This window comes from Dipteris shenzhenensis, chromosome 18 (genome assembly GCF_047967505.1).
Source record: "Dipteris shenzhenensis isolate YYH24624 ecotype China chromosome 18, Dip_SZ_1.0, whole genome shotgun sequence".
Taxonomy (NCBI): domain Eukaryota; kingdom Viridiplantae; phylum Streptophyta; class Polypodiopsida; order Gleicheniales; family Dipteridaceae; genus Dipteris; species Dipteris shenzhenensis.
In genome coordinates this window covers 48,131,280-48,158,975 of record NC_141613.1, presented here as the reverse complement: position 1 = coordinate 48,158,975, position 27,696 = coordinate 48,131,280, and the positions used below count along the sequence as shown (strand labels likewise).

Sequence of the window (27,696 nt, the reverse complement as noted above, 5' to 3'; positions counted from 1 at the left end):
TGCCCTCGAGTCAGTCCCAAGACACACTCGAATAGAGGAGGAGGAGATAGCTGGCATGAGGGCAGCATGGATCAACGAGAAGTGCACGACGATAGAGGTCCAACCCATCACTGCTCTACTCAAAGGGGGCCGACCGACCCGAGGTGTCACCCTTGATATGGCTGATTGGATATAGAGATCCTGGAGACCACGCCCCCCACCAGAGCGAGAGACAACTTGACAGCTACAGATACGTGACATCTTTGCGTCTCATCGGAGAGTTACCACGACTCCCGGATATGTCCTCGGAGCTTTCGCACTACCTACTAGAGTCTCTTGAGAGTTTCTGAGAGATTTTGAGACTTTGAGATTATACGCTTAGCTTAGCACTCAGCAAGGGCCTTAGGGAGTCCTTTGCTTCAGTCCATAGCGGCTTGTACGAGCTATTCTGCTGATTGTGCTTTGTCTCATACGCCCGCAAGGCCACTTGAAGACAGTAATACAACTCTCTCTCTCTCTCTCTCTCTCTCTCTCTCTCTCTTACACACACACACACAGTGCCACACACACACACACACACACACAATTACATACATGCATGCCTGCACATGCACAAGTGTAAACATCAAGAGTGAATGAATCCCTCGACTCTAACATGCATCGCACACTAATAAGCATATGATAATTGCTAAGATAGCTAAAGCTATTCTTACCACCCATGACCCAATCGCCGTACCAAGAAATGTTAGTAATATTGTAGAAAAAAGCTAAAAACCAGAAAAGAAATGACATAGAATTAAAATACACGTAAATACAAAATAAAATAAGTGGCAAAGAAGAACTGTAGACATATATAAACAACAAATGCACAGTTACATTGAAGAACAATGAACTCAAATAGTCTCCGCGAAGGAAGAAATCATATTACAGTGAAATGAGCAGGTGGAAGGCTCCTCAACAAGAAAATTTTAGATATGATGACCGAATCCATGTTATGATAGCAAATATTGTTTGTGTTGCTGTCTTCCTTCTTGAGTTAGTATGAGTTAGCATGCTTTGTTATGATCATCTTTTTGTTTTTATTAAGCTCATCAATTGCACCAAGTAGTACAAAGATGCTTGAGCTCAGAAAACGCATGCACACATTCATTCATTCACACAGGCATGCGTGCGCGCACGCGCGCACACACACGTGCATATGTGTGCATGCACAATTGTGTGTGAGCATGTGTATGTGCATGTGTGGATGTGCATGTTTCCATAGATAGAAAACATAAACAAAAAGCTCAACTTACCTGTTAGCACGTAGTAAGATGCGTCTCTCAAGAAGCACAGCAGTGAATAAGCGAATGACATTGTCCATATCTAAGCATTGCACAAGAGCTTGAAATGACAACTGCAATCAAAATCAAACACTACAATCCTAAGATATGTACAACTATGCTTTTGTGATGAAAATGCACTACAAAACACTCATCAAGCTACATAAGCATTCCACCTCTAGAAACTTGGCTGCCATATACGAACTTAATGACATCTACCAATTGGAATAACCATATTCATACATCTGCATGAGGAAGACCATCCACTGGTGGCAGCTCTATCGGAATTAAATAATTCTCAATTGCAAAAAGTACTCCACTGCCACCCGGATTAGGCAAAGGCACATTCATAATTGTTAGTGCAATAATGTCCCACAATGGCTTGCTGCATAAAACCAAACACAATGCATGTCAATAATTAGCATGAATCTCTCTCTCTCTCTCTCTCTCTCTCTCTCTCTCTCTCATCGAGGAGACCACGCCCTCCTCCGCCACCACAGCGTGAGACGACTAGACCGACGCAGATCCGAGACATCTTCGCAGCTCATAGACAAGCCACCACAGTGGCGGGTTTCGGATTTTGAGTTCCAGCTCTCTTCTTCCTACTTCAGATAGCACATGATATGACATGACATGTCATGATATGATACGACATGCTTTGTATTCGATTTTGCTTGAGCTATTCAGCTCTTTATTTCAGCATAGTATAGTACCCAGCAAGGGCCTTAGCGCGCCCTTTGCTCCAGCCCTTTGTGGCTCGTATGAGTTTTTTCCCTTTTTGGTGTTTTTGCACTTTGTCCCATAGGCTCACAAGGCCTCCTGCGGACGTTAATCTCTCCCTCTCTCTCTCTCTCTCTCTCTCTCTCTCTCTCTCCCCCAATAGCCCAAAGCGTCCAGAGAGCGAGGAGACCGCGCCCCCCACCACAGTGCAAGATAGCTCGACAGACGCAGATACAAGACATTTTTGCAGCCCACCAGAGAGCCATCACTGTACCAGGCTTCGGTTTCATCCCAGCGCTTGGATAGATTGATTGATATGATTATGATTCTGTTAGCATAGACTAGTACTCGGTAGTACTCAGCAAGGGTCCTAGCGTACCCTTTGCTTCAGCCCACTGAGGCTTGTATGAGTTCGCTTTTCTGTGCACTTTGTCCCATAGGCCCGCGAGGTCTCCCATGGACGTTAATATATCCTTCTTTCTTTCTTTCTTTCTCTCTCTCTACCCTTCGCTCGCGGCTGCTCCGCCCTCCCTTTCCGGCTGTTCCACCCTCCTGTCGTAATCTTTCTCTATTTCCTATACTACATATCACGGGGGTAGCACCACGAGTATCCTCCCAGCCAAATCCTATTGGAGCGTGAAAACTCACAGAGAAATCAGAATTAAAAAAACATACGTGAACAGTACATTCTCCTTCTCTCACTACTCCAACAAGCCCCATCTCCCTAGATGGATCTAGATGCCACATGTCATTATCATAGGGCCTTCCTAATGCAACTTTTCACCCCTCTCTTGGGATACTTTAATTTCCTTTGCCCCTAGGCACATTTCTTGCATTAGGCCCTTAGCCTTAGATCCACCTAGTCTGGTGCTATCAGCCCTCCCCTAGGACCTTGACATTAATTCCCTCTCGATCATTTACATGAAGCGCAAACAAATATATTACAAACATAGATCTTTAAGGGAAATGTCGACTGAATCTTCCGAGGTCATGCTACCTCGACTAGAGCGTAACAATCCTTCCCTCTTTAGACATCAGCGTCCTCGATGATAAAGTCTGGAAACACTCTCCGCAACTGGTATATGGGTTCCCAGGTAGCTTCGGATAGAGGCTGACCATGCCATGCAACCAACACCATGGGTATCTTCCGATTTCGTATTTGCATTGTTCCTCCGTCCAGGATTCTTGTTGGTTTGCGCCTTGCATTATCCTCTATATCCTGAAACAAAACCACACCTTCGATTAGTGAGTCACCTGTATGTAAAAATTTCTTTAAGCGTGAAACATGAAACACTGGGTGCACCTTACACCCCTGTGGCAATTCTAATTTATAGGCTACCTTGCCTATTTTCTTTAGAATTAACCATGGCCCATAGTATCGAGGTGATAACTTAGCACACTCTCCTGAAGTTAACGACTTCAAGTGCGAAGGAACTCTGAGAAAAACTTTTTCTCCTTCCTTAAATACTCTTATAGACTGGTTTTCATCCACATACACCTTGGCTCTATCCATAGCCTAGTGGATATTAGCTCTCGCAAGTGCTAGCATCTCTCGCATCTGAACCACAAAGTTCGCGGCACTAGGCACTTTCTGAGGTTCTTCAACTATAGTTAGATTCGCTCGTCTATAACCATAGTTCAGCTCAAACGGACTGAACCCTGTACAGGAATGTTTTCTATCATTGTAGGCAAACTCTAACAATGGCAACCACTTGTCCCACGTATGTTGCCCCAATGACACATATGCCCTCAGCATATCCTCTAAAGTCTGGTTGACTCTCTCCATCTGACCATCCGTTTCAGGATGATCCCCACTACTCATTCCCAACTCAGTCCTTGCTGTCCAAAAATGACCGGTAAATCTGACATCTCTGTTTGACACTATGGATCTAGGCAATCCATGCAAACAAAATATATGTCTAATAAACAAATACGCCACTTGCGGGGCACTAATAGACTCTCTAGTCGAAATGAAGCGAGTCATCTTGGTTAGACGATCAACCACCACAAGGATAGATTCATATCCACCTTGTGTCATAGGCAGCCCTACAATAAAGTCCATGGAAATGCTCTCCCACTTACTTAGTGGTATCTCCAAGGGCTGTAAAAGTCCGAGTGGCTTCACCCGCTCGGCCTTGCTTACCTAACACAAGAAACACCGTGTCACATATTCATGAATATGCTTTTTCATCTTTAGCCAAAGGAAATCTCGCTTCACAATATCATATGTCTTAGATGTCCCGCACATGGGCTATCATGGCATTGTCGAATGACTCTTTGCCTGAGATCATTCTGACTAGGTACTACTACCTTGCCATTTCTTTTCAGCATACCAGCCCTTATGGTATATCTTGCATATGTTTGGCCTTTTCTGGATGCCAGGTCATCCTTTTCGTTTTCCCTGGGTTTTAACACATGAGCCTTAGGCCATAAGCTCTGGACAAACTCGTCCAGTGACCTTTTGAGTTTCTCTAATCTCGATCATTAGAGCACTCTCTTACACCATAAAACTCATATTGTGCATAATGCGAGACAACGCATCAGCAACCTTATTATCTTTTCCTCTTCGGTAACGAATCATTAAATCAAACTCCTGCATGAGCTCTGCCCACCTAGCTTGGTTTACAAAAATATTTCAGAGTATCATGATCCACATTCCCCGCTCCTGCGAGCTTCCCCTCCCCCCCTCGCCGTTAGCCCCTACCTCCCCTTCGCTCCCCCCCCCCCCTCGCCGCGTCCACCTCCACCCCTCCCGTCCGCCCTCGACCCCCGTCCCCTCTCCTCCCCCCCCGCCGGCACCCCGCTACCCCTCGCCTCACCTCCGCCCCTCGCTCCATCCCGCCCCTCGCCTCACCTCCGCCCCTCGCCTCACCTCCGCCCCTCGCTCCAGCCGCCCCTCGCTCCATCCCGCCCCCTCGCTCCATCCCCGCCCCTTACCTCCGCTCCATCCCGCCCCCTCGCTCCAACCCCCCCCTCGCCCCCGCTCCAACCCCCCCCCCTCGCCGCCGCTCCAGCCCCCCCCCTCCGCTCCATCCCGCCTCGCCTCGCCCGCCTCCGCTCCAGCCCGCCTCGCCTCGCCTCGCCTCGCCCGCCTCCGCTCCATCCCGCCTCGCCTCGCCCGCCTCCGCTCCATCCTCGCCCGCCTCCGCTCCATCCCGCCTCGCCTCGCCCCCTCCGCTCCATCCCGCCTCGCCTCGCCTCGCCCGCCTCCGCTCCATCCCGCCTCGCCTCGCCCGCCTCCGCTCCACCCTCGCCTCGCCGCCGCTCCAGCCGCCCCCTCCGCTCCATCCCGCCTCGTCGCCTCACCCCCAGGCTCCACCGCCGCTTCATCTCTTCTTGGGTGGCAGCCTGTTTTTCTTCATCGGAAGCTTGCAGTTAGTCTTGGCGGTATGGCGGCCCCCAGCCCGGATCCGGAGGCCCAGTCGGACCCTCCCTCTCCAGATGCCTACCGCGTTATCCTGACAGAGCAACAATCATCTCGTGTTCAGGAGGTAGCCAGTGACTTTGCTCGTACCTCTGTTTACGGTAGAGTCATTGGACACTCCCCCTCCAGGTCTACCATCAGGGACTGGCTCCAGTCCACTCTCTTGCTAGAGGATGGCCATATCGAGGAGGTGGCCCTTATGGGAAGGGGCATCTTCTGGCTCAAACTCTCCAGTGAGAAAGCTGCGAGCAATCTGATTGCCGGTTCCCCCACATCGGTGGATGGGAAGATCATCATGATAGTCCCGTGGTACCGTGGTTTCAGCGCAGCGGATTTCGACACTCGGTTCCGTATACCTCGCCACCCAGTGACACTCGTTTTTCCAGGGCTTGCTACTGAGCTGCGGACGATTGTCAGGGACTTGGGCTCCCATTTTGGCTGGGTTATGCACGACACCTTTGCCGACGCGGTGACCACGGCAGGAGCTCCCCGAGTCCGTGTGGCTGTGGCGGATCCTGCGACTCTCCCTGCAGTGATCGAGATCGTTACAGGTGCCGGCAGTATCACCCAGAGCATGATAGTCACCGGACAGCCAGGTCAGTGCCTGCGGTGCCATGGCTTTGGGCACTTGGCGGCTACTTGTCCACGCTTTGCCAGCTCGTCTCGACCCTCCCCGCCCCCGCCCCCTCCGCCCCCACCTCCCCCCCCGGACAGCCACGTCAGGAGGAGCCGAGGCAGTCGGAGCCTGGGCCAGAGGTAGTGGGCGGTTGGACCGAGGTTCGAAGGAAAAGAGGAAAGAATAAGAAGATTTCGGATAAAGGCAAGGAGGCAGAGGTCACCATTCCTGCAGCAGCACTCCACAGGCCTGACAGGCAGATGCCCCAGGGACCTGGGAGAGCCTCTTCTTCGACGGCAGCCCGCCCTCCACAGCCTCAGATCCTCCTCTCTCCCACCCCCCCGCCTTCTCCCCGGTTTCCCCAGTTTCCCCCCCCTTCGCCCGCCCCGCAGTTTCAGCCCCCGCCTCCTTTTCCTCAGTCCCCTCCCCCTCCCCCTCCCTCTCAGCCCCAGTTCCAGATGCATCCCCATCCCCCTCCCCCCCCTGCTCCCCTCGCCCCTCCTACAGAGTTAGCTGCACCGTCGCCTTCCCAGCCGAGTGCAGCCTCCGCTCCACCTCCTCCACCTTCTCCGCCAGTCGCCTCCGTGGAGCCCGAGTCGCCTATCCCGCAGCCTCCTCCCCCTCCTCCCCCGCTTGCAGGACACCCGGTGTCTGTACCACCAGTGGAGCAGGTTTCCCTTCCCGCTAGCCCCTCAGTGGCAGACTCAGCTGGGTCTCAGCTCCAGGAGAGAGAGCTCCCTCGAGACTTTTACAGATCTGGCCCCTGGGACTACCTGGATGTGGCCGACCTTGGGACCTTCCCGGCTTGTCTCGACATTAGTATCTTCATGCTCCGCAAAGGGGCGGATGGGAGGATTGGTGCCTTGGCTCCCAGGGATGGCCCTAGCTTCGCCTTCACGTTCCTCAGCGATGGCACCGAGACCTGGACAGACGACTCGGTGTGGGAGGCTCTCAGAGAGCAGACACACGCCCAGATTTGCTCCTGGATAGGCCCGTCCGGTGGGCAGCTCCTCGAGACTCAGTGGTCCGAGGGCGATGTGCGCTTGCGGTGGCGTTGCGCTGCCAAACGTTTCCGATTGATCGTGATCCTCAGACCCCCCCTGGCATGGCCTCTTCCCCAGGATGTCAGAGCTTGGTCCCAACAGAAACTCCGAACCTTCTACGGGATGACTGCTTCAGAGATCTCGAGCTGGCTCGAGAAAGCATTTGTTCATGGCACTAGAGGCCTCTCGCCTTTGCTGAAGGTGTTGAAGAACGGGCAGGACGACCCCGTCTCCCCCTCCAAACCTTCTCACAAGCGGCAGCGCCTCCACTCCGATCTGTCTGATTCTTCTTCGACTTCTTCTGCGAGCAGACAGCTGTTCGCAGCCCCCCATCCCTCTCCATGAGCCTACACCTCGTATCCTGGAATGTGAACGGGTTTCACTCTTCGAGTACCCGTGGTCCCAGGAAGCTCATTTTGCGTCAGGAACTTCAGCCTGCAGTGATTGGTCGATTGGATGTACTGCTGCTCCAGGAGCACAAGCTTTCTGCGGCTCATGCCCGTAGCTGCGGGAAGGTTCTCCCTGGACGCTCCTACACTTATTGGGAGCCTTCGATCGGCGCACAGGGGAGGAGCGGGGGGGTCTGTACCTCCGTGTGCGAGCAGTTAGCTCAGTCAGTTTTCGGTCACGGCACGTTGATCCCAGGCCGAGCCCTTTGGGTAGGCCTGAATTTGGAGGGATCCAAGATAGGAATCCTCAACATTTATGCTCCCACAGACCTCAGATGCAGAGCCACCTTCTGGAGGACACTTACAGGGATTCTTCCAGACATGGATTCCTGGATTGTTGGAGGAGACTTCAACAACCTGGAGACCTTGGAGGACCAGCAGGGTAGAGATCCGGAGTTCACAGGTATGGCTCAGGCAGAGCAGTCAGCTTGGGACTCTTTCATCTTCGCGACAGGAGGGAGGGACAGTTGGAGAGACCCGTCCTTCCGGCGTTGGCACGGGAGCCTGGACTTCTCTTGGGGCTTCCGCAGGGAAGGAGGCAGACTCCTGGAGCGGCTTGATAGGTTTTATGTCAGCGATTGGGCCATCAGCAGAGGTGGCCAGGCGGGCATTGTTCCAGGGACGACACTATCCGACCATGCGCCTGTGCTCCTCTCATTAGATTCGGCAGCCCAGACTCTCCCCCCCCGATCATGCAGGATTCCCGATTCCATCTTCTCGAGGGCGGACGTCCGTAGCAGCATTTGCAGTCTTTGGGACAGAGACTGGGGGGAGGGCATGGATCTGGTAGACTCGGTCGCGCAGGCTCTGCAGGAGTCCAGCCAGATCTGCCAGCTCGCAGCCCTACAGGTTCGACAGGATTGGTGGGGCAGAGAGAGAGCTCTTCGGAGGGACCTCGCCTCCATTCAGCGACTTCAGCAGTCTTCCCCGGGCTCGGAGGAGCTTCGGATCCAGGCCCTTCGAGCCAGAGCCCTCTTGGAGGAGACCCTCCAGCGTCGCTCCGAGTTCTCCTTTCACGCCTCTCTCTCCTTCTGGGCCCGGAAGGGTGACCGGATGTGCAGGGAGTTCTTCAGGACACACGGCCAGAGAGCTGCAGGTGATCAGCTACGGAGTCTCAGGACAGCGGATGGTCACATTGTTACGGACCCGGGGGAGGTCCTGGGGTTGGCCACTGACTTCTACAAGACCCTCTTCCAGCAGGAGCCACTTGCCCCTCGTGCTAGTCGTGACCGTGAGGAGGTGTGGAGGCACATTCCATCCCTGGTCCAGCCCAGCATGCAGGCGACGTTGTTGGCGCCGTTCACCGCGGATGAGATGTTGGAGGCCTTGATGGCTATTGATGGGCAGAAATGCCCAGGTGAGGATGGGCTATCCCGAGCTTTCTTCACCTCCTTCTGGGACCAGATCCATCAGCCCCTCCTTGCAGCTCTGCAGGGGATTTTCAGCAGCGGTCAGATGCCAGAGAGCCTTTCCTCGGGACTGATTTGCCTCATCCCGAAGGGAGGAGATAGACAGGAGATCCGCCAGTGGCGTCCGATCACTCTCCTTACCACTGCCTACAAAATCCTCGCCAAGATGATCAGTGCCAGAGTTCGACCTCTACTCCCAGACCTCGTCCATGACACTCAGACAGGCTTTGTCCAGGATCGCAGTATCCTGGATAATGTCTTCACCTTTTCAGAGGCGGCGGAGTGGGCTCAGTACAGCGGTTCACACCTTGCCATTTTACTTCTCGACTTCGAGAAGGCCTACGATCGCGTGGATTGGTCCTTTTTGGAGGGGACTCTGGAGCGACTAGGTTTCCCGGCAGGCTGGATTCAGGGTATCTCAGCTTTGTACAGGACAGCGTCTAGCAGAGTCATCATTGGAGGCAGGATGGGTGAGCGTTCCAGCTTGGAGAGATCAGTACGTCAGGGCTGTCCCCTGGCTCCTTATCTGTTTCTCTTCTTCGCCGAGGCCATGACTTACTACCTTCGGGCGAGGTCCACAGGGCTCAGGGGTGTTCGCCTTCCACTCCGGGAGGACACGGAGCTTCTGGACTCAGAGTACGCAGATGATACAGCCCTTTATGTCCAGGACGATGAGAGGATGCTAGAGAGGGTGCGGATGGCCCTGGAGGTTTTCTGCTCGGCCGCTGGTGCGAAAATCAACTGGAACAAATCAGTTGGTTTTCTCACAGACCCGGGGGCGTGTTCTCAGTGGGGGCGATTCCTGGGCTTCAGATGGATTCCACGTGGACAGACAGCTAGATACCTTGGCTTCCAGGTTGGCCTAGACATTACGCCAGCTCAGCAGTTTCTCCCGGTGCTAGATTCCATCCGACGGAAGCTGGCTTTCTGGAGCACTGCTAAGCTGTCCCTTGCAGGTCGTGCTTTAGTAGTTAACCAGGTCCTTCTAGCCACGGCTTGGTATGTGGCTTCCTGTTGGTGCTTCTCGAGATCCAGCGTGGCACAGCTCAGGAGGTTGGTTCGGAACTTTCTTTGGTCTGGGGAGGATGGGCAGAGAGATACCAGAGCCAGGGTTGCTTGGCAGACAGTCATTCTTCCGCAGGCGGAGGGGGGTCTGGGGGTCATTGATCCAGAGCTTCAGAGTCAGGCCTTGTTAGGCAAGCTTATCATCCGCGGTTTGACCCCAGGGGGGCAGACGTGGAAGATGTTACTTCAGCAGGGAGTCGGCTCTTGTGTCCCGCGCCGAGGTGGAGAGTGGCTACCGTCCTTCAGGTGGATCTTCACTTCCGCCCCGCTCCCCACTCGTTCGTAGCCTCCTCATGGTTTGGAGGCGGCTCCGTCTCAGTCTCATTCAGTCCCAGCCCAGCTGTCAGGAGGAGATCGATCGCCAGCCGCTCGTCTGGAATGGGCAGGTCAGAGACGCCGAGGGCCTTCAGCTGGGGGAGAGATCACATATCAGGTGGGACGGCTGGATGAGGGGGCCAGCCCGGTCCCTTCGAGTTTGGAGGGACACGTACAGACATCTGGAGATGGCCGATCTGGCAGACGCAGCGGGAGGTGCACGCGGAGTCCAGGCGAGACGCACGGAGATCGACGGTGCGATCCCAGCCGCTTGGTTGGCTCCACCTGAGCCTCAGGTCCTCATGCCTGGAGACACCCACTGGCTGGGACAGTTCACCCCCCGTGGCATCCCACTGGTGGTCGCAGGACGTTTGGATGACTCCTCTATCGCCTTCTTCGCGGTTTCAGGGGACGGACGACTCAGGAGAGAGGATGCGCTCATTGACCCCCTACTCCCATGGCAGAGGGTTAGGGTCGTAGGCCTTCTGGGGAAGGTCTGGCATACCGACCCTAGTATCGAGCAAGACCAGTTGCAGCTTTGGCGTCTTTGGCTCTGGGAGGGGCGGGCCTTGTCAGAGCTTGAGTGGGACCCAGGAGAGTGGTGGTGGCCAGAGATTGTGACAGGACAGGGGCAGACTTCCTTCTTCGCTTACAGCACGACTCTGGGCAGGCGAGTTCTCGGGAGGATGCAGAGCCGCCCCCCCACCCAGCGTCCTAGCTGGTACGCACAGGGTATTTCCAGGTTCTTTTTGCAGGCTTTCTGGAAGGCCTTGTGGGAGAGCTGGCGGCCGCGGAAGATCTCATACTTCCTGTGGCTTCTTACCCACAAAGGTCTTCCAGTGGGGAGCTGGTTGAGGCAGATAGGCCAGGACGGTTGCTGTCAGATTTGCCATGCGGATGAGGAGTCACCAAAACACTGCCTGTGGAGCTGCATGCGTGCCCAGGAAGTGTGGAGGTGGACTTTCGGGCTTCTTACTCGTGCAGCACCAGAGCTAGGAGTGATCACTTGGGGCGCGTTCTGTTGGTGCAGCACCGCACCTGGTCTTCATCACTTGTTCGAGGCATGCCAGCAGGACCCCACTTTCCTTATCACACAGGGGACGTGGGGGCCGCTCGAGGGTATCCCACAGCACCTAGCAGAGGCTGATACAGGAGTTCGGGAGAGGCAGCCAGTCTGGGAGATTATCAGCAGCATTACAGGATGGCACATCTGGACCTCGCGCTGCGCGCAGATCCTCGGTGGCACCTCCTTATCGACTGCCCAGATCATGGCGGAGATTTGGAGTGAGATTATTCATACCCTCAGAGGCCAGTGGGACCAGATTCAGGGAGACTCCCGGGCTGGTCAGGAGAAGCGGAGACGCTTCCTCCAGGCTTGGGATTCACAGAGCCTCTTCTTCGAGCAGACTACGCAGGGCCTTCGGTGGCACTACTCACCACCCCGATGGCTGTTCATTCACACTCAGCATATTCCTCCGTGAGAGTATGATTTATTATGCTACCTTTTGGGCTGCGTCCGGTTTGTGAACGCAGCCCGTCAGCTATAAGCTGACCTCTTGTATCTTGTTCTCGGAGTAATATAATTAGAACTGTTTTTTCGGCAAAAAAATCATGATCCACATCCACATAAAACTCTGAACCATATAAATAATGCCTCCATGTTTTCAAAGCATGGATAACAGCATACAACTCTAATTCATGAGTTGGCCAATTCCGCTGAGAGGGAGAAAGCTTCTTGCTTTCAAAGGCTACTCGCCTTTCCTCTTGCAAGAGAACTACTCCTACGGCAATGCCACTTGCATCGATTTCCAGGAACAACGGTTTCTGGGGATCAACTATTTTTAACACCGATCCTGTCAATGATGATACTATTTCGGAATATCCTTTGATATGCCTTCTATAAAATTGGACAAATCCCAAGAATGATCGCAAAGCGGTCAGACTCTGAGGGATTGGCCAAGCCAGTATCGCCGCCACTTTCTTTGGATCGATCACATGCTGTCACATCAGCAGTGCAGCAGGACAGAAGGCAGCAGAAGACGAAGGTTGAAAACAGAGTTGACTTACATAAGCGGAGCATCAACAAAGACTAATCAGCAAAAAAAAACACAGAGTTGACGGAAGCTCCCTGGTTGATCGCTCCTGCCTCTCGATTTGATACCCCTGTGATACCAAATGAACCAGACTTTCTCTATTTTCTGCAGATCAATCACGACGCTGCCCGTACTAGCCGTCACGGCCCAGCCAATTCACAACGAAACGATAGGCTCTCTGTTTGGAATGTGTCTCAGCCTACGAGCTGCCTGCGTGGCCTTGGAGGGCTCTGACTATAAGTCCGCCAGAAAAGCAGGTCGAAATCTATTACAAGCCAGACAGCCACGCAGCACATCGAAGGCCTCCCGTAACACGAGCCCCTGTTAAGCCCGAGCAAATATTACGGACAGTGCGGGAGGACCACCACGTCGTTCATCGTCACGGGCAGCAACCCCTCCAAAATTCGTCGATCACGTATCGTCACAATTCACGTATCGCTTCACAGGCCATCATCGATTAAACCCACGAACCACCACGCATCCCGTGCTTGCGCTCCAAGTCTGCTGTCCACTACCAAAGAGCAACCGATACGTTCTTCAACTGATAGCAATTGTACGCTTCACGTTCCGTTAGCTCACCACATAGTTACTATCGTCGACCGAAATTCACCCATCCCTTGATCTCAACTCGGCTCTGATACCAAATGTCGTAAACTTTCTCTATTTCCTATACTACATATCACGAGAGTAGCACCACGAGTATCCTCCCAGCCAAATCTTGTTGGAGCGTGAAAACTCACGGAGAAATCAGAATCAAAAAAACATACGTGAACAGTACATTCTCCTTCTCTCACTAACTCCAACAAGCCCCATCTCCCTAGATGGATCTAGATGCCACATGTCATTATCATAGGGCCTTCCTAATGCAACTTTTCACCCCTTTAATTTCCTTTGCCCTTAGGCACATTTCTTGCATTAGGCCCTTAGCCTTAGATCCACCTAGTCTGGTGCTATCAGCCCTCACCTAGGACCTTGACATTAATTCCCTCTCGATCATTTACATGAAGCACAAACAAATATATTACAAACATAGATCCTTTAAGGGAAATGTCGATTGATTCTTCCGAGGTCATGCTACCTCGGCTAGAGCATAACACCTCCCCTCCATGCTCACTCTCCTGCTCTACCCTCCGCTCCTACTCCCAACCTGCGCCTCCGCCTGCATTTCTGCCATCCCTCCCTCTCGACACTGGCCCCCCCCACCAGCTCTCTTCCACGCCAGCAGCCCCCTCCCTCCCGGCTGCTCCGCCTCCGCCTCCCCCTCCAACTGCTCTCCCTCCACCTCCCATGCAGCCCCTCCGCCTCCCTTGCTGTCTTTTCCGCCTCCACCTCCCTCCCGGCTGCTCCGGGTCACCCCCCGCTCTTGCTCCTTCTCCGTACCTACCCCCCCCTCTTGCAGCTATCTTACCCCCCCCCCCTTTTCTCCTCTACATTGACCTAACACCCCACCCCCTCCGCCTCTTCATCGACCCACCCCCCTTCCCTGCAATGAGTGTGCCTCCTGCCATGGTGGGAGCCCTCGTACTCCCACTCCCGCTCCATCTCCTGCACTAGGACCTATACAAAGGAGATCGAAGTCAGTCCAAGAAATGGGAAAAAGCGATAAAGAGACCGACAAATCCAAGAAAAACGACCAAAAAAAACAGCAAACACAACTGAAACTCGAGGACGTAAACACAATTGAAACTGGAGGATGTGAAAAACGCTACAAGCGAAGTGGACTTGGGGTTGACAGCAAGGCAAAAGGCAAGATCCACCTTAGCCTCAGCTTTAGCCTCAACCTCTACTTCTACTTCAGCCCCCGCTTCAGCTTCAGTTTCAGTTTCAGCCCCCACTACATCCTCATCTTCAACTTCAGCCTCAGTTTCGGCTACAGCCTCTACATCCCCAGCTACAGTCACTGCCAGTAGCATACCCATGATAGCCAGTGTCATACCCATGACATCGGCCTCTTCCCTTTCCTCCCTTCCTTTGGGATAGGGAGGTTGTCACAGTCCTCGTCCCTCCCTTCATCTCCCGTTACAGCCCATGCACCGCTTGTGACACCTACTTCAAAGGTGTCAGACACTGCTCCGCATTACGCCTCGACCTTTCTCTCCCCTCTCCCTCATAGTCAGCCTACGCTTCCACATCCCATTGGAATCGCCTCGTCCATGCCACTGTCATCTCCATACCTTACCCAACTCACCTAGCTTCCGGTCTCATCCTCATACTTTTATGTCACAACCATTCCAGTTTCAACTAGGAGACGGATGAGCTGATACACTAGAGGCCTAGGAGACGTTGCTCATGGAGGTACACGATATCCGTAAGTGCGAGATTGAGCTGACACGTTCACAAAGGAGCACGTTCGCTTCAACCAGGAGCAGAGCCACGTCGTACAGGAGCAGGCTGATCTCATTCAAGGACTTAGACAAGATGCCTCGCAACTCCTATAGGAGGTCACAGCCATACACACAGTCCCACGGAGCACCCCAGCTGTTGAGGCACATATTGCGAGCATGCAAACTGCAATTAAGGAGACTTTCAGATGGGTGGACGTGGCCAAACGGGAACCTGCAAGGGAAACCGTTTCGGCTACCCTCATGGAGCACAGCAACAGAGAGCAAGTAAGGCTCTCAACATCAGAGTCTGTGGGATCCCGCGCACTGAGGCTACCGATGACAAATACGACAGCCTTCATGGCCACTACCTTGGGTGAAGTTGAGCACAGGATCGAGAGGGCATGGTGGGTGGGGAGAGATCCCAACAGAGAGCAGCCCCTGACCATATGGTTCCATGACGTTCAGGCACGACTTTTGACTTTACGATGCAAGTCAGCCCTACGAGATCAACTAGCGATCTCCATGGATGAGGACCTCACTTCCCTACAGGCTGAGGAGAGGCACTCCCTGTTGCAACAGCGGGATCAAGCCTGCAAGATGGGAAGTGGGCAGTGGTACCAGATGGACGACTTCTTACACGCCCCCATCGGGCACCACCCCCCCCACACACACATATTGAGGCGGGGTCTATGAGACTCAGATCTCCAAGACCCTTATCCTGCACCATTTGGAACTATAATGGCACCTTATGGTCAAAACCAGGGAACTTCATGAAATCCTATACAGGTCACGACATAGTCTTTTACATACACACATCAGTGTCCAGAGCGCCCACTACCAGTAGTCAGTGGGTACACATGGGAGTCTGCTTACAGAGATGAGACGAGGGATACAGGGGGAGTACGAGGGTTAGTAGTAGTAGCAGTCCTTTACAGATCCACCCTTTTGGGGACCATTTCAGTAGAGCAGAGAGATGCACATTCCAGGTTTCTTCGGATCTGGATCCGACACATGGACAGCCAAGATCTACTTGTTGCAGTATGCTACTTCCCTCCCGAGACTTCCTACTTTTAGGTTTCAGCTAGGGGGTTCAACAGACAGCCAATGATGGACTGGCCTACCCTCTCTTCCAAGTCCCCCTCAACTCCTTAAACTGACATCACGACTCGGTACTCTACAGTTACAGCCATGACACCCTCTCCATATGCACGCAATTACCAACAAGAAGTCTCAAAACGACCCATCCTTGGGCAATAGGATCAGATTTTTTGATCTACAACAGGCAATGAGAGAGCTACGATTGGAACTAGCAGAAGTAACACATTCTCGAAGGGCCTGGTAAGCAGGCAGTAATTGATGAGGCCGTAAAATCTAGTAAGGATTCCCCCCCTACCCCGCAGCTAGTCTCTACAGTCAAAGATCTTGTTCACATTGAAGTACAAACTACTAAGAAGGAAGTGATTGTGGAAGTGGACAACAAAGAAAGTAAGTCTGATATTCAAGTAGAGATTAAAGAACACGAAGCTAGATGTGATAATGCCCTGAAGATTAGAATAGGGGGACTCCCAAAAGAATGGTACAAACAAGAGGACACATAGTAAAATATTGACGAAGATCAAAGCAGGCTTGCCCAACATTGAATTGAAGGATGATGACGACTCCAGCCAGCTTCTATTACACACTATGAAGGTCATGCAATCCTTACACTGAAATCAAAAGATATGTGGATCAAGCTTCTTTGACAATCTTACAAGCTGAAGGGTACCAAAGTATGGATAGGTGCGGAGCTTACACAAGCTCAACTCAAGAATAAGGCAACTGAATTAGCTAAAGTCAGGCTGCCAGAAAGGATGGAAAATGGGCAGTTTACCATGAAGGCGTAGCCCTAATAAGAGAGTTTAAATCAAAACCAGACCCTCAGTCTTAAACTGACTATTATGGAGGCACTCTAAATAATGGGGGTTGCTTTTGCACTCCTTGGGAGCTGCCATGCGCCCTCCCTGAAATAGATATACTAGAGGGTTTCTTGCTGTCCCATAGACCTTTTGGTCTCCAATGGACGTTAATAGACTCTCTCTCTCTCTCTCTCTCTCTCTCTCTCTCTCTCTCTCTCTCTCTCTCTCTCGGCTTTATGCACTCTATAATTTTGGAACTGCTTTATGCACTCTATAGGAGATGCCATGTGCACTCCCCGACTTTCTAATACTTAGAGATGTACTAGCTACTATTTTTGGGGTATACTTTGACTCATAGGCCCCTGACACCTCTTGCAAATGTTAATTCCTCTCCTTCAGGCTGCCCTTTTGGGCTACATTCCCTAGCCACGTGTTGCTCCTGCAATCTACTTTCTCTGTGCTAGCGATCGTTGTGATGATCTTTCTCATTTTGTTGCAGTCTTGGTCGGCAAGTGCAAGGTGATTTTGTTCGTAGCAGCCATGCCAACGAAACACTAGGAGCTGCCGTGTGCCAGAGAAGCAGGAATTCCTCTCTGCTCCTGCGGCTCCCTCCTCTCCGCCCGCTCCTGCAGCTCCGCCCCCTCCTCTCTGCCTGATGCTGCAGCTCCTGCAGATCCGCCCCTCCTCTCCTAGCCTCCTGCTCCACCCATCCTGCTGCAGCTCCCGCAGCCTGCTACAGCTCCCACCACCTGTTGCAGCTCCCTAGCCTCACCGCTCCCCTAGCCTCTCTGCTCCGCTCTCCTAGCCTCGCCCCTCCCCTAGCCTCTCCGTTCCCCTAGCCTCCCCCCTCCACTAAACCGCTCCGCTCAGCCTCCTCCCCTCCTGCTCCGCCCCCGCAGCTCCCCCCGCCTCCTGCAGCGCCGCCTCCTACCCTTCTGCTCCGCCTCTGCTGCCCCTCCTGTCCCGCCTCTCTGCTCTGCCTCCTCCCTTCCTGCTCCGCCCCTCCTGCTTTGCCTGCTGCTGCTCCCCTGCCGGCTGCAGCTCCCTCCTGCCTCGCCTCCCGTCTGTTGCAGCTCCCCCCGCTCCACTCCAGCCACCTACTGCTGCTCCCCCCGCCTGCTGCAGCTCCCTCTATTGCGCCCCCTCCTCCCCTTCTACTCTGCCTCCTCCACTCCAGCCACCCGCCACCCTTCAGCTCCCTGCCATCCTTCATCCACCCCCTCGCGACCTCTCAGCTACTCCCGTTACTCCCTCTACCCCTCAGCCACCCCCGCCTGCTCTCTAGTCACCCCCCCCCCTTCCCTACTAGCCCCCCCGCCACCCCTCAGCCTCTTTTCAGCCCCCCTAGGGGTACCTCCCATCATGGGGAGGGAGCTCATGCTCCTGCTCATGCTCCTGCACTAAGACCTGCACTGAACACAGGTCAATCAAACAAAAAGGGAAAAGGTGGCAAGGATACAAATAAAGCCACCAAGAAAAAACAGACACAGCTGAAACTCGAAGATGTGAACACACGATACAACCGTAGTGGACTTGGCGTAGATAGCAAAGCAAAGGCGGGGCCCACTTCCGCCTCAGCTTCAACCACAGCCTCAGCTTCAGCTTCAGCTTCGGTCTCAGCTACATTAGCTACATCCTCATACTCAGCCTCAGTGCCAGCCTGAGCTTTAGCCTCAGTGTCAACTCTAGTTCTAGTTCCAGCTCCACTTCCGCCCACAACCTCTACAGTTACACCTACACATGACATCGATTGTCCCATCCTCCCCTAGGATAGAGGGGTTGTCACTGACACCATCTCTCCCTTCTTCTCCCGCTTCAGTTCTCTCTCCGATTATGACACCTACTTTCGAGGGGTCATACACTATTCCGCACTACTCGACCTTTCTCTCTCCTCTACCTCTCAGTCAGCCCACACTCCCTCAACCTGCTGGGATCGCCTCATCATCCCCATACCGGACCCATCTTACCCAATCATCACCCAGTCTCCAGTCTCTTACTCACACCTTCAGGCCGCATTCCTATCAATTTGCTTTGAGCACAGACGAGCTGACCCATCAGAGGCTTGGGAGTATCTGTTGATGGAGGTCCAGAGCATCCGAGAGCGCGAAAGGGAGTTATCACGCTTCGCACAGGAGCAGGCACGTTTCACCCAGGAGCAGGCACGACTCATATAGGAGCAGTCTCAGGCTATCCGAGTCCAAGCTGATCTTATTCAGGGGCTCAGACAAGAGAGCTCACAGCTCCGACAAGAGGTCACTACTATACATACAGTCCCAGGGAGCACCCCAGTTGTGGAGGCACAGATTGCGAGCATGCAATCCGCCATCAAGGAGACGTCCAGATGGGTCGACGTAGCCAAACGGGAACCTGCAAGGGTAATCGTTTCAGCCACCCTCCTAGAGCAGCAACAGAGAGCCCAGCAAGGCTCTCAACATCAGAGTATGTGGGATTCCCCGCACTGAGGCTACCCCGATGGTAGATGCGCAGGCCTTCATGACCACTACCCAAGGGGCGACTGAGCACAGGGTTGAGAGAGCATGGCGGGTTAGGAGGGACCCCAACCGAGAGCAGCCCCTTATCATCCGGTTCCATGACGCCCAAGCACGGCTTTCAGCTTAAAGTCGTAGGTCAGCCTTACGAGACCAGCCAGCGATCTCCATGGACAAGGACCTCACTCCACTACAGGTTGAGGAGAGGCGTTTCCTGCTGCAGCACCGGGATCAGGCCCGCAAAGAGGGGAAGTGGGCAGTAGTACGGGATGGATGACTCCTTACAGGCCCCCGTCGGGCACCCACCTCTCCTCCCGCATGGGGGGTGGGGTCTATGAGACCCAGACATCCGAGACCCTATCCTGTACCATCTGAAACTATAATGCTACCTTATGGTCAGAACCAGGGAACTTCCTATACAGGTCACGACATATTCTTACACACAGACACATCAGAGTCCAGAGCGCCCACTACCAGCAGTCAACGGGTATATATGGGAGTCTACCTACAAAGATGAGACGAGGGATACAAGAGGGGTTCAAGGATCAGGAGGAGTCGCGGTCCTTTACAGATCCACACTTTTGGGGACCATCTCAGTGGAGCAGAGAGATCCACACTCCAAGTTTCTCTAGATTCGAATCCGACACATGGCTAGCCAAGATTTGTTTATCGCAGTTTGCTACTTCCCCCAAGACCTCCCGCTTTGCCAAGAGATATTCAAGGGGAAGATGAGACATCCCCATTTGCTGCTCTGTATCAGTCCATCATTGACTTCTCTAGCCACGGGGAAGTCCTCTTGTTGGGGACTTCAACGCAAAAACAGGCGCTCGTCACTCCTCGACTTTAGGGATGATTCCACTCTACTACCAAACATTGACCTTGAGGAGGTAGGTATGCTACGAGTTTCGGCTGATAGACGAGGACCGCTCACATCCTATGGGCAGGCCCTACTAGACCTCGGCAGGATGCATAATCTCAATATTTATAATGGTCTTGACAAATGGCTCGCATCAGGTGGCTTCACTTGCTTTCCACATGGGGGATGCTTCCGTGTTGTGGACTACATCATGGGATCCCCTGCCTTCACATCTCGCATCACCAACTTTACCGTAGCACCTCTCCCTCCAAGGGCTGACCATACCTATCTTTTCTTTAGCATTTCTACCCCCCGCCGCACAACACTTTCTACCCCGCTGAGCACTTACTTCACTTACCATGATATACGCTTTGATCGTGATCACTCACCTACTTACTCTAGCTGTCTGTACATACTTCTCACATACATTGACTTTATACCCTTACTAGAAGACCGTGCTGCTCTAGTCACTCGCTCACTACACGAGGCCGCTCTTCACGCCTTTTCTCACACCACCCGCTCCACCCGTCCACCTCCTAGGACCATACCCTGTAATAGCTGGTACGATGATGAGTGTAAGGCTTTACGTCATCAGCTTAGATTCGAAACAAAAAACAGCTTTCCGAGCAAACCAGAGACGCTACACGAGTACCGCTGTCTGGTACGCAGAAAGAAACTTGACTTCGTGCATCGAAACGAGGAGGAGCTACTGAACATTATGTTCAGTAACAACTCTATGGACTTCTGGCGAAGACTTCTAGAGGGACGTTCCTCCCCACCACTCACTGACACTCAGGTGTGGTCTGATTATGCACGCATCGTTCCCCCCCACCACTCACTGACACTCAGGTGTGGTCTGATTATGCACGCATGCTCTATGATACCCCAAATCAGCCAGCCCCTAGCCTATCACATATGCCACGTCCCACATCCTGCACCCTCTTCACTAGGGGGGGATAAAGGATGCCGTAATGAAACTTCATAGTGTCCGAGCGAAGGATCACGAGGGACTATGCACTGAGTTCATTGCACATGGGATTAACTTCCTAGCCCCGATCATAGCCAAGTTGTTTAATGAAGCCGTTTGCTTGGGGTTTCCACGCACCTGGACCATCAACACTATCTCACCCATCCACAAGGCAGGGGATCCCTTGAACTCGGAGAACTACACGACCATCATGATTGGACATGTCATGTCCAAGATTTATGCATCAGTACTTGATTCTAAGGTCAGCAAATTTGCGGAGTGTCGAGGACTCAGAGCAACGGGACAAGCCAGTTTCAGGCGGGATCATGGGACCATGGACCACATTCTCGTACTCAAATGTATCATTGAGGAGGCTAGGGCACGAAAGCATAGGGTTTACTGTTGCTTTGTGGCCTTCCGCAAGGCATTTGACACTTTCCAAGAGCCCGCCTCATACGACGCCTACAGGATCTAGGCTACGACCAAGAGATCATTTGGGCTGTCATGGCAGTTTGAGCCAGTTTCAAGCAGAGTCCGGACAAGATCTGGATGGACAGACGAGATCATGAGCACTATCGGGGTCAAACAAGGATGCCCATTATCACCTACCTTGTTTGGCCTCTACATCGACGAGCTCGAGACAGTGATGCAGGCACGAGGTGGGGTAGGCTGCTATCTCGCGGGCACGCTGATCCAGATATTACTTTATGCAGATGACGTGGGTCTCTTGTCTTTCTCAGCAGAGGGGCTCCAGAGACACCTCAACGCACTACAGTCCCTCGACGCACTACAGTCCTTTTGTGAGTCTCATGATTTGAAGGTCAACTTGGGTAAAACCAAGGTTATGATCTTCAATACATCTCGAGTCGTCATGCGCGATGAGCATTTCACATTTGATGAGTCCCCTGTTGAGGTAGTTTCATCATACACTTATCTGGGGGTCGTGTTTTCCGGACCCACCTTCACCATGAGACCCGCGATGCAAGCGCGCCTGAGTAGAGGATATGCTAGATGCTGCGTTTCAGGTCATTACATATCTGTACCGAGTCAGGGAGTATGGGTATTACACATCCGGGCGTAGCAGGATACCATGGCAAGCATTGTCCTCTTCTATGGCACTTTCAGCAAGGGGAGATCAGAGAAGTTGATATGCACGCATAGAGAGATGGTTTGCAACCCTAGGGCTCCACATGGACAGACTACCTCCTTTCCAGTACAGCATGGATGCTCCTCTCTCTCCCCTCCTATCACACGAGGTCAACCAGGTTATCCGTGAGGATCTACTACAGCTACACACATTCTGGACTTAGTTGGGCCCGAGTGATCTTCCACTGAAGCTGAGCTTCTACAGAGATCACTTCCTACATATCACAGCGGAGGGTTTCATTGATCCACCAAGATACACGCAGATTCACCTACCCTACTCGCTGAGGATCTCCCTTGGGCAAGTTCCAGGTCTCTTCACACAAACTTCGTATCGAGACCGGCCGAGTAGAGCGGTTATCCAGGGAGAGGCGCGTATGCACACTGTGTGACATGCAAGAGGTTGAGACAGAGGAGCACTTCATCTTTAGGTGTCCTCTTTACTATGAGATCCGAAGGCGTTTCTACTGCCTCTTCAGAGATAGTTATGGGATGTTGGCCCATGTCCTCTCCTACCCAGACCAAAGATGCTTGGCTGGTTTCATTCATAAGATGCTCAAACACCGCGATAGGATACTCCGAGCACGGAGACAAGAGCAGTGTTCTCCCTCAACTGATACCTCTCAGAGCTCTATCACGGAGTTCTTTCAGCCAAATCACATAGACCCCCTCGAGGCGAGACCTCAACATGATCGTGACCCGGAGCCTGTGACCCGACAGGCTTGACTCACAAATCACACTTGGAGACATCCCTTCCTTGTTTAGGGTCGGAGCCCGACTAACGGGAGTCACAGTGGCCTTGGTTAAACGCAGAGCTACGACCAGGAGACGTACCAGGACTGCACCCTTGAGGGGGCGAGAGCGTTCTATTGCTGACCTCATGCCTCCACTTCCACAACCTCATCCATCCTGATGCCATGTTGCTGACGATGATCATGATCATGATTATGATGATGCTAAGATTTATATATATATATATATATATATATATATATATAGTCGGGATATGACTATGTTGTACTTAGGACTTGGTACTACCATTTTGCATTTTTTTGCATTTTGCATTGGTGTGGATGCTCGTTTAGTAGCTCCACTACCACAGCTCATTGTATCAGGTTCTTCACAGTCTCATAGACCCATCGGTCTTCCGAAGACTTTAATAAACTTTCTTTTCTCTCTCTCTCTCTCTCTCTCTCTCTCTCTCTCTCTCATTGGAGTGGATGCTCGTTTAGTAGCTCCACCCACACAGTTGCTTGTATCATGATTTTTCAGTCTCATAGACCCATCGGATTTTCGAAGACTTTAATAAACTTTATTTCTTTCTTACTCTCTCACGCGGGGTGGAGAGTGACCAGAGCAAACACGATCGAGGTCCGGTCTTTCTTAGCCCTCCTCAAAGGAGACCACTAGAGACGAGGCATTACCCTTGACGTAGATCATCGGATATACCTAGATGAATCCAGGAACATTCCCAAACTCATCCTCTAAAAACACAACATAGTGCAGTTTCAATCTCACGATAGTCACTCATAAGATTGAAAACCATAAACTCCATCACGCATAGCAAGGACTAGCTACTATGACATCCCCACTGACGTCATCAACACCCAACAGTGGGTGAAGACCATAGTATAAAAGTATGCTCTAACACATACAAATCCACACACCCACACATACTTGAGCATCCATTTATACAAAGTCTTCGCACTGAGTTTCTGTCAACACTCCGGAGGTGAAGGGCAAACTCAGCCATGACGAAGGCTAGCACTAAAGGAGAAGGCTAATCAAAAAGTAGTCCAAATCTCTTCATTCAAGCTACAACTGCTTGTGAAGTCTAAATGATTTCATTTTAGTCTCTCCCAAATGAGCATCTAAATCTAAATCTAAATCTAGCTAATAGGGCAACGCACCATTTAAGATAGAAAGAATTATCGCAATACAAGCAAGCCGCAATATCGATGAGACCACGTCCTCTGCCACCTCAAGAGAGAACTCGACAGACAGATACAAGAGCTCTTTGTGTCTCATCAGAGAGCCACCAATGGTGCCTGGATACATGGAGCTTGGGCATGTACTCGAAGCATCAGCCTTGAGCAATTGATGCTATTTTGCTATGTTTTTGTTACTAGCTTAGCACTTTAGCATTCAGCAAGGGCCTTAGTGAGCCCTTCGCTTCAGCCCATGGCGGCTTGTATGAGTTACTTTTTGGTTTTGTACTTTGTCTTATAGGCCCCCAAGGCTTCCCGTAGATGAGCTCTGGTCACATCTGACGCGCAGGCTTTGTTAGATCTAGGCAGAGTGCATGATCTTATTATTTATAATGGTCTTGTTAGATGGCCCTCCTCACGTGGTTTTACATGCTTCCCACATGTAGGGGGCTCTAGCGTTGTTGATTACATCATGGGATCCCCTGGCTTCGCCTCTTGTATCACTGATTTCATTGTCACACCCTCTCCTCTTGGGGGATCACCCGTGGTTTGACAGAGGTATTACATGTCTCAGCATAGTATGCATTCCCACACACAACAATATCATCCACCCCTCCTTGCAGCACTGCCCCACAAAATAGTTGGTATGACGATGAGTGTCGTATGATGCACAGACAATTACAGCAGGAGGTTGCTACAAACACTCAGACACACAAACAAACCAAGGCCATCTTCTCACACCTAATACGGAAGAAGAAACAGGCCTACTTAGCTAGATTGGAGGCAGAGATCTACCAATTATTCTTGGGACAAAACAGTAAGAAGGCATGGAGGATGTTTCCGGAGAGACAGCCTGGTACACCGACTGTAGCACCAGAAGCTTGGGCCGACTATGCGCAGTCATTATATGATATACCAGGACAGCCACCGATTCCGTACCCACAGGATACGAGGCATACATATTGCTCCCTCTTCAAATTGCATATGGTCAATGATGCCATTGACAAATTGGGACATGGAAAGGCTTTGGATCATGATGGATTAGCGAGAGAGCGCTTCATGTACGCACGGGACATTGTGGCACCGCTTCTTGTGCATGTGTTTAATAGAGCAGTTTGTGAAGGATTCCCCCCTAGTTGGACAGAGCATATCATTGTACCACTCTTTAAGAGTGGAGATCCAATGATGCCCAACAATTACAGGACTATCATGATTGGCCACTGCTTGGCCAAGATATATGGATCCATCTTGAAAAAGGAGTTGAGCAGATGGGCAGCAATGCATGGACACAGAGCGGTAGGACAGGCAAGTTTCAGGCGAGGTTATACCACTTTGGATCACATCCTGACTCTCCGGGCACTCATAGAAGAAGGCAAACATCATCATAAAAGGATATATTGTTGCTTTGTAGACTTCCGCAAAGCATTTGACACAATCCCACGGACCAGGCTGAAAGACTACAGGATATTGGAGTACCACATGAGATGCAATGGGGGATATATGCCTTGTACGAGACGGTGATGGGCCGAGTTAGAGCACCTAGAGGGCTGTTAGATGCAGTTATGAGTACTATTGGCGTGAAGCAGGGGTGCCCTCTCTCTCCCACACTATTTGGCATATACATTGATGAGCTCTCAGAGTATATCAACAGGATAGGAGGACCCGGAGCCAGCCTAGCAGGAGTGTTGATACCCATACTGCTCTATGCAGATGATGTAGTTTTGATTGCAGATTCTCCGGAAGGATTACAAAGACATTTAAATGCGCTACAGGCTTTTTGTGAGTACAGGGATCTAACAGTAAACCTTGGGAAAACCAAGGTGATGGTATTTAATACTACACAGGCTTGGCTGACGCGCTCAACACAACAGTTCACTTTCAAAGGTGAGACAGTAGAGCAGGTACGATCTTATGTGTACCTCGGGGTGATCTTTTCTGGTCCACAATTTTCACTGAGAGCCGCGATTGATGCCAGATTGGATAGAGGCTATGCAGCTTTGGGGGCACTAGAGAGACACTGTGCACATGTACAGTTTCAAGAGCCACGCACAAAATTATGGTTGTTTGAGACATTGCTGGTGCCCACATTATTTTACGGTGCAACTATATGGGGCCCCAGTGTAGGGGGTGCAACTGAGTGGAGGAGATTGGAAAAGCCATTAGTGACATTGATTGCCCGCATGATCCGGAGCAAGCCATCTGTACCACATCCGATAATACGAGCTGAATTAGCAGCTGCTCCACGAGTGACTAAGGCTATATTCCAGGTAGTAACTTGCATACATAGATTGTGGGATCTACCTGGCTCCAGATATGCACGGTTGGCTATGATATCATCCAAGCAGCTAGCAGAGGAGGGTCGAACATGGTGCTGGTATGCTCAGCTACAGAGATGGTTTGTAGAGCATGAGTAGACAATGGATGCACTCCCACCCTTTCAATATAGTTTGGATTGTCCCAAGTTAGACCTGTCTCGCCATGACCGAAACAAGATCATTAGAGCTGATATTGTCAAGTTGGAGACTGAGAGAACCTGGACTAGACCACATGAGCCCTTAGGGAAGAAGATGGCATACTACCAAAGCCATTTTCTTCATTTATCTCTAGATGAACTTATAGCCAGGCCAGCATACATGGACACACACCTATCTCATGGGCTACTTAGTATTATTGGCGAAATTCGAACCTCATCACATCACTTGAGAATAGAGACAGGGAGATACACCCACACAGCCCCTCAGGATCGGATATGTCAGTTATGCCAGCACGAGGAGGAGACAGAGGAGCATTACGTATGTAGATGCACGATATATTATGAAATCCGAGGAAGATACCACTGTCTATTCAGAAAAGGATTTGGCCCACTCCGTAGGATGATGGAGTACGAAGATAAAAAATGCTTGGGTTTGTTTTTATCAGAGCTCAAGCGACATAGAGAGACTTTGTTGGGAGACAGATAGCCGAGACCAGCCCCACCCAGGCAAAGTACACTCAGAGACTTCTTCACTGCCAGCACCTCAGCTAGTTTTATGCCCTCCCCGCCATCAGAAACCCCTGGCGCCACCACCACCTTATCACACACAGGCAAATTGCCACACTCTAGTGGTGTGATTTTGGACCGAGCCATCGCCATATCCAGGTCACGGAGGCCCAGGCTCCCAAGACCCCGTGCCCGGCACCCATATCTTCATCGGATCCGTGCCATCATTGCCAAACACAGGAAACGTGTGGCACCGAGTTATGAGATCCTCGAGCTGCCCATGATTGGGATTTTTGACATAAGAAGAGTGCAACCCTTTTATTGATTAGCTTTCTGCCTATGCTGATCAATTGGTACTTTTAGTAAATACTTGCTTGGTATTTCATTAGTTTTGGGTCACTTGCAGTCCCTCTGACTGTAAGTACCTTTAGTAGCTCTCAGCCTTCAGCTTATTTATTTTGTTGTTCTCTTTGATGAGACAACACTAGCACATGTATCAACTCTTTTAGTCTCATAGGCCGTTTGGCCTTTTAGAGACGTTAATATATATCTATATCTCTCTCTCTCGCTCACGCAGCACACTTTCAGATCCACACACGAAGTGCTGGCTCTTCGATATGCTGGTGTGACCGACCGCGATGTATGCAACACTCTTCTGGGGCTGTGGTCTACATATAGC

At 51.8% G+C, this 27,696-nt stretch overlaps 2 protein-coding genes across 3 annotated transcripts in view; one reads left to right on the top strand and one right to left on the bottom strand.

Annotated features, from left to right (window-relative positions):
- Window positions 1-27,696, bottom strand: part of SCD1 (stomatal cytokinesis defective / SCD1 protein (SCD1)) — a 181,383-nt gene that overhangs the window by 132,818 nt on the left and 20,869 nt on the right. For both annotated transcript variants that reach the window (XM_087389222.1, XM_087389221.1), the window contains exons 4-5: window positions 1,545-1,686; window positions 1,275-1,375 (exon numbers count right to left, since the gene is read on the bottom strand). In XM_087389222.1, the coding sequence (XP_087245348.1) occupies window positions 1,275-1,375; window positions 1,545-1,686 (243 nt within the window). The remainder of the gene's footprint in view (window positions 1-1,274; window positions 1,376-1,544; window positions 1,687-27,696) is intronic.
- On the top strand, window positions 25,849-26,997 carry LOC147891338 (uncharacterized). Its single transcript, XM_087389770.1, has 2 exons — window positions 25,849-26,385; window positions 26,794-26,997. The coding sequence occupies exons 1-2, from the start codon at window positions 25,861-25,863 to the stop codon at window positions 26,995-26,997; spliced, it is 729 nt and encodes a 242-aa protein (XP_087245896.1). The 5' UTR covers window positions 25,849-25,860.